The sequence below is a fragment of the Terrapene carolina genome, unplaced genomic scaffold, assembly GCF_002925995.2.
Source record: "Terrapene carolina triunguis isolate 2854851 unplaced genomic scaffold, T_m_triunguis-2.0 Scaffold629, whole genome shotgun sequence".
In the NCBI taxonomy this organism is placed as follows: domain Eukaryota; kingdom Metazoa; phylum Chordata; order Testudines; family Emydidae; genus Terrapene; species Terrapene triunguis.
The window spans coordinates 634255-651347 of NW_020664980.1; the positions used below are offsets into that span (position 1 = coordinate 634255).

The 17093-nt window shown below is 38.7% G+C and overlaps 1 protein-coding gene across 3 annotated transcripts in view; it reads left to right on the top strand.

Annotated features, from left to right (window-relative positions):
• CPEB4 (cytoplasmic polyadenylation element binding protein 4) overlaps positions 1-6009 on the top strand; it is a 193268-nt gene extending 187259 nt beyond the window's left edge. For all 3 annotated transcript variants that reach the window (XM_024199349.1, XM_024199350.1, XM_024199348.3), the window contains one exon: positions 1602-6009. In XM_024199349.1, the coding sequence (XP_024055117.1) occupies positions 1602-1829 (228 nt within the window). In that variant the 3' untranslated portion in view covers positions 1830-6009. The remainder of the gene's footprint in view (positions 1-1601) is intronic.
• The last annotated feature ends 11084 nt before the right edge of the window (positions 6010-17093 follow it).

Sequence of the window (17093 nt, forward strand, 5' to 3'; positions counted from 1 at the left end):
CCTTTGTCCTAATATTAGTTCTGATATGGATTCCTTCTGTGGTTTTGAACAAATCACTTATGGCCCAGTTATGCAACCTCTGCTTGCATAAGTGAGAATGTGGGTGAATAGTCCAACTGAAGCCCATGGTACTGTTCATCTGAGTAAGTCCTTGCTATTATGAGTCAGGATTTTACAATCAGGTCTATCACCTCTCCCTCAGTTTCTCCATTTGTGATTAAAAAGAAATGGGGGGATGATAATAGATGCAGGGAGGATTCATTAGAAGAACACTTTGAATGTGCAAATGGTAAATAAATTCTGAATGGTATTGTTACTAAATAAAACTAAGCACTGCTAGACTTCAGAGATGAGCATCAAAACATTCATCTTCTTCCAGATACACAGTACTGAGTAACACTGATTGCATATTTATGACCACCTCTTGGAACCTGGGAAGGTTCTCCCCATTACTCCTTCCCTTAAGAAAAAGGAAGCTACAGAGTGTCAATAGGCTTTTCTTCCCCAGCTTTCTGTGTCTAACAATGAGGGTGGCAAGAATATAGTTGACATCAGTTCACATCCTCCCTTCGTATCTTCAAAAGGGAGCTTGTTGGCTCCGTGCTCACTTGTACTAATTTCTCAAAATGAAACTGGCAGTTCTGCTGGCTAATTAGATATAGATTAAATTCTCAGTGGTGACTGGCTTCCTTTGGATGCAGGTGAGAGGAGGAACCACAATAGAGCTGGATGCAGCTCCCTGAATCTGGGGCCTATTCTGTCTTGGCCCAGTCCCCAGTGTACTTTAGAGCAGCCTCTCTATGCTACTACAAAATATGCCAGCTGGTGGGTCCCCAGTGGGTCATCTTTAGCTGGGAATTGCAAGAGTGTGGCATGCTCTGACCATGGTCCTTTCTCTACCCCTCCTTGTTCCATATATAGGGATTGGCATGGGAACTACGTGTACAGTAGTCAGAACTCTTCCATAGCAAGAGAATCCTTAGCTAGGAAGATCTGTGTGCTTTCTGCATTTTTTTTTTTTTTTCCCCTGTGGCACATAAGGGCTAGATTACTGCTCAGAATCTTGTCCTTGATGTCAGTTGTATAGTTGTTTCGTGTAATCTATCAAGTTCTAGTCTCACTAATAGTAAACAAGTAGATTAGTTACATCTCCTACTGCTGACTGGACTAAGTTGAAGTACCAAAGGAAAACGAAACAAACTAAATGTAGCATTTGTTGTTAAAGGTGTGAATGAAACTCGCAAATAAGTGGAAATATGGACTTTGGACTTTTCAAATGTTTGAGTGCTTAAGCTGCAATTTTAATGTTGTGTAAATAATTTACATTCCTGGCTGAAAGGAAATTTTGTGAACAATAATGCCTGTAACTATACTTAAAATAAATCCCCAGCATTCTCCTTTGATTTTAATATGAATCTGTTCACACACGTGCTGGAATAAAACGAGTTGATTCACCCTTGTGCTGACAACTGCTTGTGCAACATTGATTTTCAGCAGCTAGTTCTTTTCTTAAACTGACTCTCAACCAAAAACGGCATACATTGAGAGTATCACCTGCACAGTTACTAAGTATTGTAAACTTTCTTGTTTTTTGAATGCAGGTGGAAGTTAAGCCATATGTCTTGGATGATCAGCTGTGTGATGAATGTCAGGGGGCCCGTTGTGGTGGAAAATTTGCTCCATTTTTCTGTGCTAATGTTACCTGTCTGCAGTATTACTGTGAATATTGCTGGGCTGCTATCCATTCACGCGCTGGCAGGGAATTCCACAAGCCCCTGGTGAAGGAGGGAGGAGATCGCCCAAGACATATTTCATTCCGCTGGAACTAAAAGATTACTGCAGTGCTCATATGCAGGCCTCAAAATAAGTGCACTCTTCTGTTATCCTGATCCCTCCCCACAATCCCCCTTATTCAAGATAGCATGTCCTTTTGTAGTAGTCTGTAATTTAACAATAGTATAATGAAAGAATGACCTATAATATGGGTATTTTGTAGAATCTTGTCATTGAAAACTGTATTGGGAACTCCTTTTCGTATTGATAACATGTTGCGTGTAAGTTACATCCTCTTGTCTTTGGTATCAAGAGGACACTTACTTCATGCAACGTTTTCATAGAGGAGAGAAAAAAATGTTAAGAAAAGAGAAATGAAATAATAGAGTATTTTGTTTTTTTAATTAAATTATTGTTAATAAAAACATAAGAATACTTTTATTAAAATAACCATGCAACAATAACACTATCAGTCTGTTCTGACACTCCCCTCCTTCGCCCCGCCAAGGGAAGCCTGTTTTTTTTGCCTTTTCTTACTGTTAAATTTTACAGCAATGAAAGAAGCTAGCAACTGCCTAGGAAAGAGCATGTTTAAAGCAACAAAAATGCACGAGCAAGGTTAAAGCAGCATTATAACAATTATTTTTACTTATGTTAAGGGTTTTGAGGCTGAATTTTTAGCACAGGATATATCTCACCATGTCTCCAACTTCCAACCACATCCAAAGTACTAATCAAATAGGCAGATCTTAGTATATTTTATCAAAACAATTACCGTTTAAAGGTTCCCAAATATAAAAGTTGGGTAAAATTACTACTGAGTGGAGTGTGGGGGGGGTGCACTTATTACTTTTCATTAAAAAGAGAGATAACTCAATTGTCTGGTTACTGCCCTAGAAATCCTACCAAAGCTAGAGTAATAACAACTAGTAAACTGGCATTTCCTCTCCTGAAGGACAAATGTATAGATTTTATTTTTGATGGTTATATATAACTCTATATGCTAATATACTAACATTCATCAGGGGCCAGCCTTTGCTCTCCATTTTGACATGAAAAATAAGATACCTCAAGGATATCACTGATTTTATCTAAGTTCTGGTATTCCACTGTATCACAGACTAAAAATTGGCTGCTAATTGGTTTTACTCTTGGATGTAAAGTCAGTTTTAATATCCTCTAACTTAGCTAGCTATAAGGTAGAAAGCATAAATAGAACAAAGCTAAGTAGTCTAAGTCTGTTTTGCACTGTTTGCTGAACTAATAAGTGTGTAAATCTGTGCAAAGAGGCATATGCCTATCTTACTCTTCCTGTAGAGAGAATCCTAACTAAGAATCCTTTTCTTCAGAACGTAGCATGGGGAAATAAAGAATTACAGGTGTCTGAAGTGCCAACTTTGTTAAATTAATGCATGCTTTATTATAAATAAACTCCAGCTTGAGAAGCATTAACACAATACCTGATAACTGAATGCTTAGGGGTGAGGTGGGGGTTTTGTTTGAAATAGTCTCTTAATGCCCTGGAAGGGGCATAGACTTCCAAACTTGATTTTAACTAATGCCCTGGTCAACTTTTAAAATGATTGTGTAGCAGTGTGCAAAACAAACCAATCCAATGGCAATCTTCTAAACTGTCTGACTGGCATGGTACCATCCTAGATTCTCTCAAACCAAAGATTTGCCTCGGCGCTGCAGAAAACATCTACTCTGTGAGCCCCCTAACCTTCAAGATTATCTTTATGAGAAGCAGTTTTTATTTTCAATACAGGCTTTAATGAACTATACCTTATTAAGTTCCAAAGGTCAAAATGGAGACATTTGCTGTCTACTAGTCAAGTAAAGAAAGGGAGCTGCTTTTAATGAAATCCCTGAAAATATTGACAACAGTAATGCAAATGGAGAGTGCTCTTGTGTAGATTGTCAGGGACTTTTTTTTCTCTGAAGTCCATAATTATAGTTGGAATGTTCCTTTTAATTTTTTTAATGCTTGTTAGATGGCTTGGGGTGTGCTATTGTGCCGATCCTACCCAGTAAACAGGTGAGATGGGTTACCATTACAAGAAATAACACTGTTTGAGAACTAGCTTTGAATAATAATTTTCCCTTTGTACATGACCTGCTGAATTTCGGTACAGTGTTTTTGTAGCTAACTTATTTTGTCATGCACATAATGTATATTTGTTATGCACTACTTTTGTATATCTTGTTTTTCCAACAGTGAGCATTTTTAGGCACACTTTTCACTGACGGGATATCTCTTTATGCAATACCTCAATTTTTCATATTGCAAAGAGTAGCTTTTTGTACTTTTATTACTGAGAGATCTTCATATACTTCATTTTTTAATATAAATAATTTTAATAAATTTTATTTTCTTATATTCTGCTTTTTATACATTTCAGTGCTCTGCATACATTTTGAATTATGGATGTTGTGCACTGGCAATGCTATTTTAGAATCTGCAGAGAAAAGAAAGCATGTTGCTTAAACATCTTAGCCCAGCACCATGTATTTGGTGTACATATAATTTAAGAAATAGTATATGTAAAGTTGAGAATTAAAGAAGAAAAAAAGCATGAAAGTGACAAATGACAGTCTTTAGACCCTCAAAAATTAAATGCATAAATGTAGTGTAGAAATTTAAAAGTAAAGTAACATCAAAATTGTCTACCGCTTCTTACTAGGTTTTTAAAAATTATACACAAATGCAGATGTTTTTGGTGAATGTTTAGCCATTTTTAATATTAACAAATTGATGTTAGGTGTTTGATGCAGAAAGGTGTCTGCTCTTTTAAATTATATTTAAAGAAATAAAAGCAAGCCTGCTATGTGGCAGGCATGTAATGTTAGTATGCATGACTAATGTAAGAAATTGTTATTCTACTAATATTCACTTGTGATTGTGTGACAAGCGTGTTTACAGATTATTTGGTTACACTTCAATTTACGGGGCATAAACAATTACATATATTACTCTGTACTTAGATAGTGATTACATGTCCTTCCGATTACATGGGATTTGTAGTTGGAGTTACCATGTCACTCCAAACATAATTAACATGCAATTAGTTTACAAATCTTAGGGTATCACTTCAGTTTGCAAAAGGGTTAAGCCTGTAGTTCTATCACGCTAGCATGGCACTGGCCATGTATTTACAATGTAGTTACAGAGTAATTACATGGTTATTTTTGCAGTGTAAAATAAAGTGTTTCTGATTACTTTATATGTAAAGGACCCTCCCTCCCCCACTGCCCCGTGCTTTTGGTATAGTATATACTTCTCCATACACAGACCTCTGCAGAATGCAAATTTAAAACTTGCAGTGAATGAATCTAGCGTTTTATAAGGATGCTGTTGGAAAGACTTGATAATTCACCCCTTTTGTTTTTGAAGAGTTAAAACCTTCTGTTAAAAGGTGATTTAAAACTTGAATGTGATGAATTGTGGCAAGTTAACTTCAAGTTATGTGCAATACTTATTTCAGACTTCTGGAAGATCTTTGCAGTGTAATTCTTTGTTTTTAATTGCAGACATTTAAAAATGTCATTTTCTACTGTTCTAGTAAATCCTCTTTCTTGCTGGTGTTTCTAAAGAAAAGAATCAGAAATCAATCTTTCTACTAATGTAAATTTGAGATTATTTTTAAAAAAAAGGAATAAAAGAGGTTTGGTCATTTGCTTTATTTTATTATCTTATTTTAAAGCTACTGTGATTGATAGCATTGTAAGAATTGGGACAATATTGTATTCAACTGTTTTATTTTTTATATTTTTAAATTTTAAAGTATAATTAGTTTTTATAATTTTCATCAGATTTTTTGTTATATTTTTTGGACGTGAAACTTTTAGCAAGTGGGTGTCTAGTTTTTACTAATCCCTAATATGTTTTTCCCCCAATGTATTGCTCATATTATCAGAAGGAAAAGTTATTTAAGTATGTCAGTTAATTGTACTACTTGGCTGAATTTCCATATAGTTTTTACTGTGTATGGGGAGGTTGTAGTATTTATTATAGCATTTTAAATAAGGGTAATTCATTTTTTATTAAAGTAATTTTCACATTTAAGTTCATATTTTTGTATGTTCTACTCTAAGTTATATAACACAAGTTACTTTTTTTAAAGAGTTCATTTGTTGAAGTGCTAGTGGAAAATTAATGTTATTAAATAGTTTGCAAATGACTATTTATACCAGTATGCATATAATTTTTAAATATTTGTAATGTGAGATGTTGAATGAATAAAACTTTTAATTCAAATTTCTTCTTAACCTTTTTATTTTAAAAGACTAAAAGCAGCAGCCATTTGTGGAAACAGTGTTTTACTGTTTGGCTGGTTGAAGTCGTGAGGGCCTGGAATGTGATTTTGATGGAGTGTACAGACATATCTGTGTATACAATGTGCTACATCCTTAGGGCCAAATCCTGCAGTCCCTACTCAAGTCAAAACTTCTGGGAATTAGAGCTTGATGGTATAGGGTGGTAAAAACTGCTGGTGCCCTCAGTGAAATCCAGCATGAGTAGAGGCTGCTTAACACTACAGAATCAAGCCCATAACTTGGGAGACTTGCCTGAGGAGGACTGCAGGTGTTAGCCATTTTGGATCAGGTTATCCTCTAACAGTGTGCTGTGAGAACAGTCTTGAGAGCTGAACAGTGGTTATATTTTGTGAATTCGATGCTTGTGGAAGTGAGATCACTGGCTGGAATTTCATGTGACTTTGCAGTGACCCTCAAGCAGACTCAGCACCTCAGTGCTTTATTTGTGCAGTCTTCAGCATGTCAACCAGGCCAAAGAGTAGTAGCCAAATGTTCAATCTCCTGCTTCCACTTGCTGCCCTTCTGCTAGTAATTAACAGGGACAGGGACAAAGACAAGCCCAGGACAAAGCAGAAATAATGGAATGTTTGCTGAAAATTAAACCTAACTGGGCAGGACCTAATGAGGAGAACAGCCCTGAGCCATTGGCAATGCAGAGCCTCAGAAGCGACTGTGTGGACCATGTCAAAAAGGCTTGGCCAAATCTGGGCTAGAGCCAATCATGGAATGGACAAAGGCCCCTGTAGATTCACCTCAACCCCTAACATGCTTTGAAGCTCCTTGAGGGGAAAAAGACTAAAGACTTCAGACGCTGCAGCGATTGATCCACCGGGGGTCGATTTAGCAGGTCTAGTGAAGACCCGCTACATTGACTGCAGATCGCTCTCCCATTGACTCCGGTACTCCACCGGAAAGAGAAGAGTAAGGGGAGTTGACAGGAGAGGGTCTCCCGTCGACATAGTGTAGTGTGGACCCCGCGGTAAGGAGATCTAAGCTGTGTCGACTTGAGTTCTGCTATTAAGGTAACTCAAATTGTGTAGCTTAGATCGACTTTCCCCCCATAGTGTAGACCTGCCCTAAAATTTAGACATGTAGGGGTATAGCTTCTATTATCTCTGTCTCACAAGGAACATTCTGAAGGAGCCTCACAAGGGATTTTAATTGGCACCACTTCAGCGCCCTGGATCTCCCAAATAGCTTAAGCATTCTTACTGTGCTAAGAATATCCAAACCTTAGAGAATCTGAATTGTCTGGTAAGGAAGTTGCTTTCCACCTGGTGGAACCATGCATTGGAATATGTGTGCATGCCTCCCAAGAAAATACAGAAACTCCCCAAAATAAGAGAATATTTTGCCAGCGAAATAATCAAATCCATGCCTTTTGTGTTATCTCTGTTCCCCACAATCCTACTCACTGCATGTAAATGAGCTGCTCATCTGAGCAATTAATTTCCTATACCATGATCTAGGTACATAGGTTTCAATTTAAGAGGATCTGTCCTGCCAAGTGCTGAGCATCTCGTATGAGGTACTGGGTAACTTTAATTTCCATTGGTAGCTGAGGCTGCTCAACACCCTGCAGGATTGAGGTCCACTCACATTGGCTTGAGAAAATGTGTACATAGGGAAAAGTTAATGCTTTTAAGCAATGTCCTGGTTAAGCAAAGTTTTCATTAATAGACTTAATACCGAGAGTCCCTCAACTAACTGGCTTGTCACGCATCCCCTCAAAACAGATATTTTAAAGACAACAGTCAGCCGTCTAATTGGGTCATAAGCACAAATTTACAGAAAAATCTGAATGTCTCCTTAGTAATGAATTCCTCATTAGAGCATTTTGTGCCAGCCAAATAGTCCCAGACAGCATCAACCTTTCTCTGGCATGTGACTTGGCTCTTTACATAAGTATTTATTATAGCTCCTTTCCCTCTGTTACTGTTTTGTTATGGATTAGAGGTAGTTTGACTTACACAAAAAAAAATTGTTAGCACACCAGCCTAACACCCACTTTTAAGAGAAAATAATCTTTTAGGAAGTGTGTGGGGGGTGGGGAGGAGGAATGCTTTATCTACAAGTGATTTTTTTTTTAATGTATAATGAACTTAAAGGAAGCTTAGTCTTCTGATGCTGTATCAATAGTCTTCCTCCCCAAATAGCACCTGATTCATAGGCATTCATATGGCAAAGCCATACACACAAAGTTATTGACTAGAATGGAAACATGGAACTAAACTGACTGGGGGGGAGGTATATTTTAGTTGTGATGTTAAACTTTGTCTTTAGCTCCTTCCATCTGAGCATCTTAAAGTACTTTATAAACTTATTGAAGTAAACCTCATGGGACTCAGATGTGGTACATAAGCACTATTACCTCTATTATAAGGAAGCTGACACAATGAGTTGAAGTGACTGCCCAAAGGTCATACACATTGCAAAATGAAAGTTGTTGCTTTTGCTAGTGTGTGTGTTTGTTGCTGAAGTTGACTTGCTCGGAAGCAGTTATATCAAGGTCCTTTTGAAACTGATTCTGTCCTGAAACAATTAAAATGAAATATCATGGGCAGGCATTGGAAGGTGGAGATGCACATGATGATAGGTAGAACTCCAACACCACCTCAGCACGTACATCTTTGGAAAGTATTTTCCTTCACACAAACTGTTCATTGAACACAACAGTAAATCACATTTTTCTCTGGGATACCACATTCACTGACTGAACTGATATTTTTCCACATCAATTGAGAGAGATTCATTTTGGAGGGGAAGACAAACCTATAGTGTAGATTTTCATCAAATGGTATATTTTTAAAAAGACTCTTTTTGCTGCCAAACTGATTGCTCAGAAGAAACTGTTTAGCAAATGTCTGTCATGATTCTTCAGCGCTATGAAAGCCTGTTCAGACCACAGTGCAAAAAGCTCACCACTCCCCTGCTGGAAATCAAAGACAAATAGCATCAGAAAGGACAGATGAGGGAAAAACACTGACATCTCTTCCAATGTGTAAAATAAGCTGATTGATATATAAGCAGCCTCCAGGGTGAGAATATATATGCAGCTGTCTTAAGTTGTAGAAATTTAATTTGAAAAAAAGACTGAATTGATTATTTAAATAGATTACCTCCTAAATCCTCATTTAGAGGTGGTTCTGGAGAGAATCTATCTGAAACTCTAAACACTCTTTAATGCTGTCAAATATTGCCTGCTTTCAAGGTAAATTGTAGCTTATTTACTTACTTTTGCTTGGAATGGGAAGTCAAATTCATCACTGAGAAGATCGAGAAACCCCTGTACCCACCATGGCTATGGAATTGATGTCTATTTTGTGCTCCCCTGCTGGCTTTATGGTAGTATTCTACTAAGATGCAGGTCTAAATTTATGATACTGGTTCAAATATGTTAACATGATAAGAGGGCAAACTTCCAGTGGGCCACTTTAGCTGTCTCTGCAAAACATGAAAATCTGTTGTTGTTTTTCTGACAAAAAACAGGTTGATTTTTTTTTAAAGTTATTTTAGTGGTTGTGAAAGATACTGGCTTAATAAACTGTGAGACTGAAGTCCTCTGGCCAAAGAGCAGATACAGAATAACACAGCTAGTGGGTGTATAATCAACATATCTAAGGGCTGCCCTGGAGGGACAACCTCTAAGGGTATTTCAGGCTTCATGCCTATTTAATGGATGGACTTTTAGTTGAAACTGTTAATAAGGGAGCCATTGTGGTGGTGGCTTTGTGAAGTGTTTACCCCTCCATTTGGAAATGGAGTGAGACTATCAACTCACTTCATATGCGACCATTACAAATGATCAGAGTAACGATTTTTGGAAGCAACTGATTACCCGAGATTTGAATGGGTATCCAAGAGCTGAAACACTCCATGTTTCATTACCAGTTCCTTAAACCATCCAGTCCACATTCTATATTTGCTAGGCAATCTCTAATACCAATCTATTCATTGTCAGAACTTTGTGAACATGCATTTTTCCTTTTGCATTAAAACTATAAATTTTGTTGGTGCAGTGTTCCCTTCTTAGGGTACGTCTATACTTACCCGCTGGTTCGGCAGCAAGCAATCGATCTTCTGGGATCGATTTATCGCGTCTTGTCTAGACGCGATAAATCGATCCCGGAAGTGCTCGCCGTCAACGGTAATCCTGCTCCATGAGAGGAGTGGACAGGGGAGCCTACCTGCAGCGTGTGGACCCGCGGTAAGTACCTTTAAGTTCGAACTAAGATACTTCGACTTCAGCTACGTTATTCACGTAGCTGAAGTTGCGTATCTTAGTTCGAACTGGGGGCTTAGTGTGGACCAGCCCTTAGACTTCTATATAAATAAAAATCAATCACTGGGCATTTCCACATCATGGAATGGGTCAGATTGCTTTTCATGCGGCATTATGAGTGGAGAATGGTGAAAGTACATAGATGGCAGAATGATAGTCAGTATATACAGAGCTGTGGCTGTTCAGTGTGTCACATTAACTGTGATGTAGTTTTGTAATCTGAGGGGTATGAATTCACATACATTGTAATGCATTTAAAAGTTGTCCCATTTCAAGACAGTTTTCAGATGTTCATTTAATCCAAATCATCCCAATCTGCTGCTGAGTCGTATAAACTAATTTCTGTTCTGCAGGTGAAATAATTAAGGCTCTGGTTTAAAAGCACCCTATTCAGGACAGTACTTAATTTTAAGCATGTGCTTAAGTGCTGTCCTGTAGATGGATAGGTGCATATGCTTTTAAGTGCTTTCTTGGATTGGGGCCTAAAAATGCCCTTTTATTGGATTTATATTTGAAACTCAAATTGTAGTTTTGCAGTGCTCACTGTATATGTGGCACTTCTAGGAGTGTTCATAGTATAAGCAGCATAGAATTGCCCCCAGCTTTGCTTCAGCAGGACCAGCTGTTCACAGGCAGATGCTGCTCTGTACACATTGGCAGAATCAACTCAGTTCTCCAATCAATAGCAAGAAAACTTGCTCAAAGGTCGGTTTTTCAAGGGGGTGTCTTTTTGACTAGATGTTGATGGCAGAACAAAGCCACGATTGCTATAATTTTCTTTGCAGAGCTAGCTCCCGAGACAGATGCTCCACTCTGTTCTCTTTTGGCATCATCCTTATGTCATCTGAGAAATATGTGACTGTAAGAATTTGAAACAGTACTGGGAAGACCTTTCATGGTTAAACAAGGTGGATGTGGTGCTAAGGAACAAGTGTACTCACTGATATTTATTACTGTAATCAAATAATCATCTCACATATCCAGTCAGATGTATTGATGGCACAGGTCTCTCTACAACATTAGCCAGCAGTCAAATTTGGGGCTGTGATCACATCAGATCTCACAAGCTAAGAAAACTCAGACTTTTAGTACTTGAACAGAAGGCCCCGGAAAACCCAGTATACTGCCAAATGTAGTGCTGGTGATTTAGTGATTCACATTCTGAATCTATACCCAAGAACTGCTCCCAGGATAGTATTAAGAATAGCAGTGCGGTGTTGTGCCTCATGTAAAAATTAATTTGACCACTTGTGAGGTCACTGAAGATCTCATCACATTTTTTCCAAGACAAACAGTAATAAATCTTAGCACTCCAGCCTCCACAGATGTAAATGGGGGGGAAAGCATCATTAGCCTCACTTTGGAAATTTGGAAACTAAAGCAGAGAGAGGTTAAATACCAGTAATTTATCCAAGGTGTCACAAAGTCTATGACAAAATTGGGAACAGAACTGTAGTCCTGACTCCGTCTTCTGCTCTAACTAATGGACCACAACTACCTCCCTAAAACTGTTAACCCTGGTGCCCTAGATCAATGTGTCTCAATGACTGGGCCATGGACCCTGAGAGCTCCCTGACAATTTAGGAAGGCAGGAAGCTGGTTCCTAGTATCAAAAAAAAGTTGAGAAACACTGCCTTAGATATATTCAGTTTTGGTGATCATTTTGTCTATCTAAATTCCCCTGCAGTTTCACTTGACTTTGGTATTCTTCCCTTATTATATTACTGATAGGCAGGCTTGGCAGAATTTGATTTTTTTTAAATAATATCTATGTTCATTTTTAAGCATTTTACCAATTTTTATTGATTTAAATTTCCAAAGTTGTGAAAAATTTATGGAGGGCTGGACAGTTATTTAATTACAGTAGATATTGCGATTCAAAAAGTTAAAGCTTTATCACCATTAAAACACAAACTGTCAACATCGTATGACAAAATATACCAAGTAAATAAATAGCCTTAAATCAAACTAAGTTTTCAAGCAGCATTTTTCTTTGCCTATCTGTATGTTTAGATTAGCGATGGAAATATTTTTGTCAGTTTGTGTGTGATGGTGAAATCGACATTTACCAATAATCTAATCCCGCTAAGCCTACTCATAAACTTCTAAAGCAGAGGTGTTAAACTTCTTGTGAGGTGAAGGCTGAATTCCAGTTTTGGTTATAGTCCATGGGCCCACTTATTTAATGGGAGATTTGCAAAAAGATCCAGGGGAGGTTTAGGCTTTTATGTCCTAAATAAACGTTGTTGTTTACTGTTTGTTCAGTACCTTTGTCATGTTCAGCATCACTTAGTGGGAAAATATACCCTTACCTCCCTTTGGCCAACTGCTAGTTCTGCCCTTTGTTTCTCTTCTTTCTCTGTTGTTTCCTCTCTTTCTTTTCTATTGTTGTCTTTCTTTTATACCCATTGCTTTTCCTTTCCCACAGCAACTCCTAATTCCTGCCCCTTTGGATTCACAGTCACCCTTTCCCCTGTTCCATGAATAAAACTGAAAGAGGCAAGGCTGAGAATCAGTGTCTTTATTAGGCTGAAGGCCTTGTCTACACACCCATTTTGTAGCAGTGCAGTTATTTTGGTTAGGGGAGTGATTTTTTTTTTTTATATAGTTATACCAGTAGCCCCCCTAGTGTGGATGCAATTATATTGGTATAAAGGTGCCTCATACTGGAATAGATCATTCCCCTTCCCATATGGGAATGCCATACTAGTATAAAACGTAACCGCATCTACACTAGGAGTTTGTACTGCTTTAGCTGGTATAGTTAAAATAGTACAACTTTTGCATGTAGAAAAGACGTTAGTTCATGCTGTAAGAAGATAAACCAGAAAGGGGGTGTGTGTGTGTGCGCGCGCATGCAGAGGTGTGTTCTCACCTCTCAGAACTATTGTTTTAGACTGACAACACTGCACTGGTTTACACTTGGTTCCAATATGGAAGGCTTTCTTCACAACCATGTGTGCTAGAAACTTACTTTAAAAAAATGAAAGCTGAGATTCTCCAGAATCGGTGTATAACATTATCATTATTATTTGTATTACTGAAGTGCTTAGGAGCCCTAGTAATGGACTAGGACCCCATCATGCTAGGGTCCATATAAACATGCAGTCTCTGCCCCCAACGATTTTACAATCTAAATCTAAGAAAAGAGATAGCAGATGGATAGAGAGAATAGGGGAACAAATGAGACAATATTGCCTAGGGAGTGAAATCTCCCATCACTGGAGATTTTTAAGAGCAGGTTAGACCAACACCTGTCAGGGATGGTCTAGATCAGGGGTTCTCAAACTTCATTGGACTGTGACTCCCGTCAGACAATAAAAATTACTACACAACCCCAGGAGCGAAGCCTGAGCCCCTGGTTGTGGGGTCAAAGCTGAAGCCCATGGGCTTCAGCCCCAGGCAGGGTCCCTGAGTCCTGATGCCTAGGGCTGAAGACCTCAGGCTTTGGTCCCAGGCCAGAGCAAGTCTAAGCCAGTCCTGGTGACCTTATTAAAATGGGGTCCCGACCCACAGTTTGAGAACCACTGGTCTAGAGAATACTTAGTCTTGCCATGAGGGAAGGGGACTGGACTAGATGACCTCTTGAGGTTCCTTCTAGTCCTATGATTCTATTCAGATATAAATTTCCTGTGTTGGATGGGTTGATAAAACACTTTCTTACATTTGTTCCTATAGAAATAACTATTAGACCAAGACCACTGACCAAGCTCAAAACTAGTGTGGCTATTGCTATTCCCGCTATGGCATATATGTAAGTGGCTGCAAGCCTAAGCCTCAGACCCTAAGCACAGCTGCATCATTGATGCTTATAAACAGCACTCTGCTCCGCTGCAGCTTCAGCTGAGTTGATAATGCAGCCTCCAACTAAAAGAGGATGAAAGAGCTCACCAGAGCAACTGTCTCCCAGCTGGATGCAGCCATCATGCTACATGGAGTCCAGGATGGCTGCAGTTTGCATGCATGTACTAAACGACTCTCCACACCGCTATGATTCCTGCAGAAGAAAGATCCCGTAATCTCAGCTGTGGGCTTTCCCCACAAACACTGTCAAATGGTAAATAGTTAGATGGAAATTACTTCACTGAATTTTTTTGGCTGAGAAATAGTGATCACAAAACATGGGAGTTTGCACTGCTCCCATATACATTAGCAAAAAGGTTAGTGAAAACCTATGCTATACTAGAAACTTAGGAAGGAAAAACAATGGTTAAGAACTAAACACTAACAAAGCCCCTTGTGAAGAAGGAGGAAATCTGAATATCTAAAAACAGGTTAGTTTTCCCACTTCTAGAGATATTGGGAAGCATACTCCAATTTCGCACCTGCAAAACTGTAAAGACTTTATATGGTATCAATTTTGCCTGCAAATAACAGCAGATGCAAAATGTGGTGCTGGATAGAGGTTTCTATCAAAATCAAGTTTGCTTCTGGCAACATGTTGGTGGGAAGGATGGATAGAACTTGTCACCTGAATGATATGCATTAGAATCAGTGAAGAATGAAAGAACAGCATAAAGCACAGATGCTGACCATACCATCCATTTGGCAAGCCTCTTATAACTGTCATCCACAGAGCTATTGAAGGGACCATAGGAGGGATGGTGAGTGCCAGCTGGCAAACTGAACTCATAGGCAGAAATATGCATCATCAAGTTTTCATGTTAAGTGTAAAACAGTTCTGTAATCAAAATGGGTGCTCCTAATGTTTATCGGTTGGGAGAAATGCCTGCTTACATGGCTTAGGACCTTTGTATCTCAGAACCCCTCCTTATACTCTCTCACCAGACAGTCTTAGATTTGCACTCTGAGATGGGAGCATTCTTAATGGAGCAGCCCTTAAATCTGGAATTGACAGAACTCAAGTTTGTTAACTCATCAGGAATTTTACTAGCCCTACCTGTCTGTCTGTTTGACGTGATGAGGAGGTATTTTTTTATTCCTTGATAGTAGTTCAGCTGATAATTGTACTGCAAGCACATGATCTCATTTTTATTGTATGTGTATCTGGAGGCCATAATAACTGCAATTAGCATGGGAAAATAAATATTATTTTGGGCAAAATATCAGGCTGTTTCCACAGGTTGTTTCCTCTTTTTCATGCACACGTACACACACACACGCACAAAATGCCCTTTATCTACAATGTATAAAATAGCAAAAAATCCTGGGTACCTTGGGGAAGGATTTATTGTCTTTACTTATTTCATCCCCTGGTTCCCACAGCAACGCTGATTTAATTTAAATGGTGTTTTTTACATAGGTAAGGCTGCCATCTTGTGGAATATTTGTGACCAACACTTTCCTTTCAACTGCACTGTTTATTTTGACAGTTCAGGTGCTATTAAAATGGCTTTTTAAACTTAGGAATCATAGGCCTCATCCAAAATCCACTGAAGTCAATGTAATGACCTTTAACTTCACTGGGCCTTGGATCAGTCTGCAAGAAAAAACAATACATTTTCAACATATTTTACATTATAAGTCTCATGTCACATTAAAAATACTATGGGAAGAGTTTACCTAATATTTGTTCCGTTTAACTTGTAATTTTTTTGTTCTTGTGACCAATTAAATGGCTCAACTCTCTAAGAAATAATATTCATTGGTATTTTCAAAATGCTTACATGACTAATTAAAAGTCAATGGGATTGTGCTTTTATGTGCTGTTGAAAATCCCATCTGTTCTGGAAAAGTCTGATAAATGGCAAAACCCACATCTGCATATTAGAACATTTTCAAATGTAACAGATTCAGAATTGAATGGGAATCTTCTCAATACTGCATCATGCAACCTTTTTACCGTGGTTGCACTGGGAACACCACACTTTAAAACAAATTTGGGCAGAACCCTACACACACAGGTTAAATCTGTTGTAGCTAGGGCAAATGAAAACTTTGCACTAATTAACAATCACAGCAGGTTAGGGTCAAGTTTATTGGATTATACTGGTGAATTCTAACATTCTATAAAAGCATCCACAGTAAAAAAGATGTCAGTTGATACTGTTATAAATCAAAATATATACATAAATCAGTATGTCTCCAGGTGGTGGTAACATAAGAACCAGACTCGAGGTGGTGATAAACTTTGAACAAAGCCTTAAATAACATGGATCAGATTCAACCTCGCAGGATCTGATTCTAGCAGGGTAAGCAATATTTTGACAAGCGAGTAAATGATGACTAGCTTTTCCATCAACAGCAGCATCATGGCAAAGGTGGGTGTGTGGATTTTGTTGCTGCTCTGTCAAGTTTTCATGGCAATTTTGCAATACTGCTTGCACTGAATTCTTCCCTTAGTCACCATGATTCAACTGTGACCTGTTATTACATGCTAACACACTTGTTACCCACGTACAGTTAAGAAAATGGTTTATTGTCTTGCGAATCTGCAAGCCATAGCACAGAACTTGGAATTGAGTCCTGTATGCACTTGATAAGCTGATTGTCCAGTCCCCCCAGTAGCACAATACAGACTCCAGTTCACCATGTCCTACTGCAGGACACAGAGCTGAGACCTGGCTCAGCGCAGGAAGCAGCTGTAGACCGTAGGTAAGTGTACAGTATAGCTACCCTGCCTCTCCCCACCCATGTGAATGGGCTTTCTCAGGGGCATCTCTCAATTTCTAATGGACTCCCCAGAATTCCAGCTTCCCCCTCTGAAGGGGACACTACCACTCCCAGTCCCAATGGTCTCCCCCCCCCCCCCCCCCCCCCC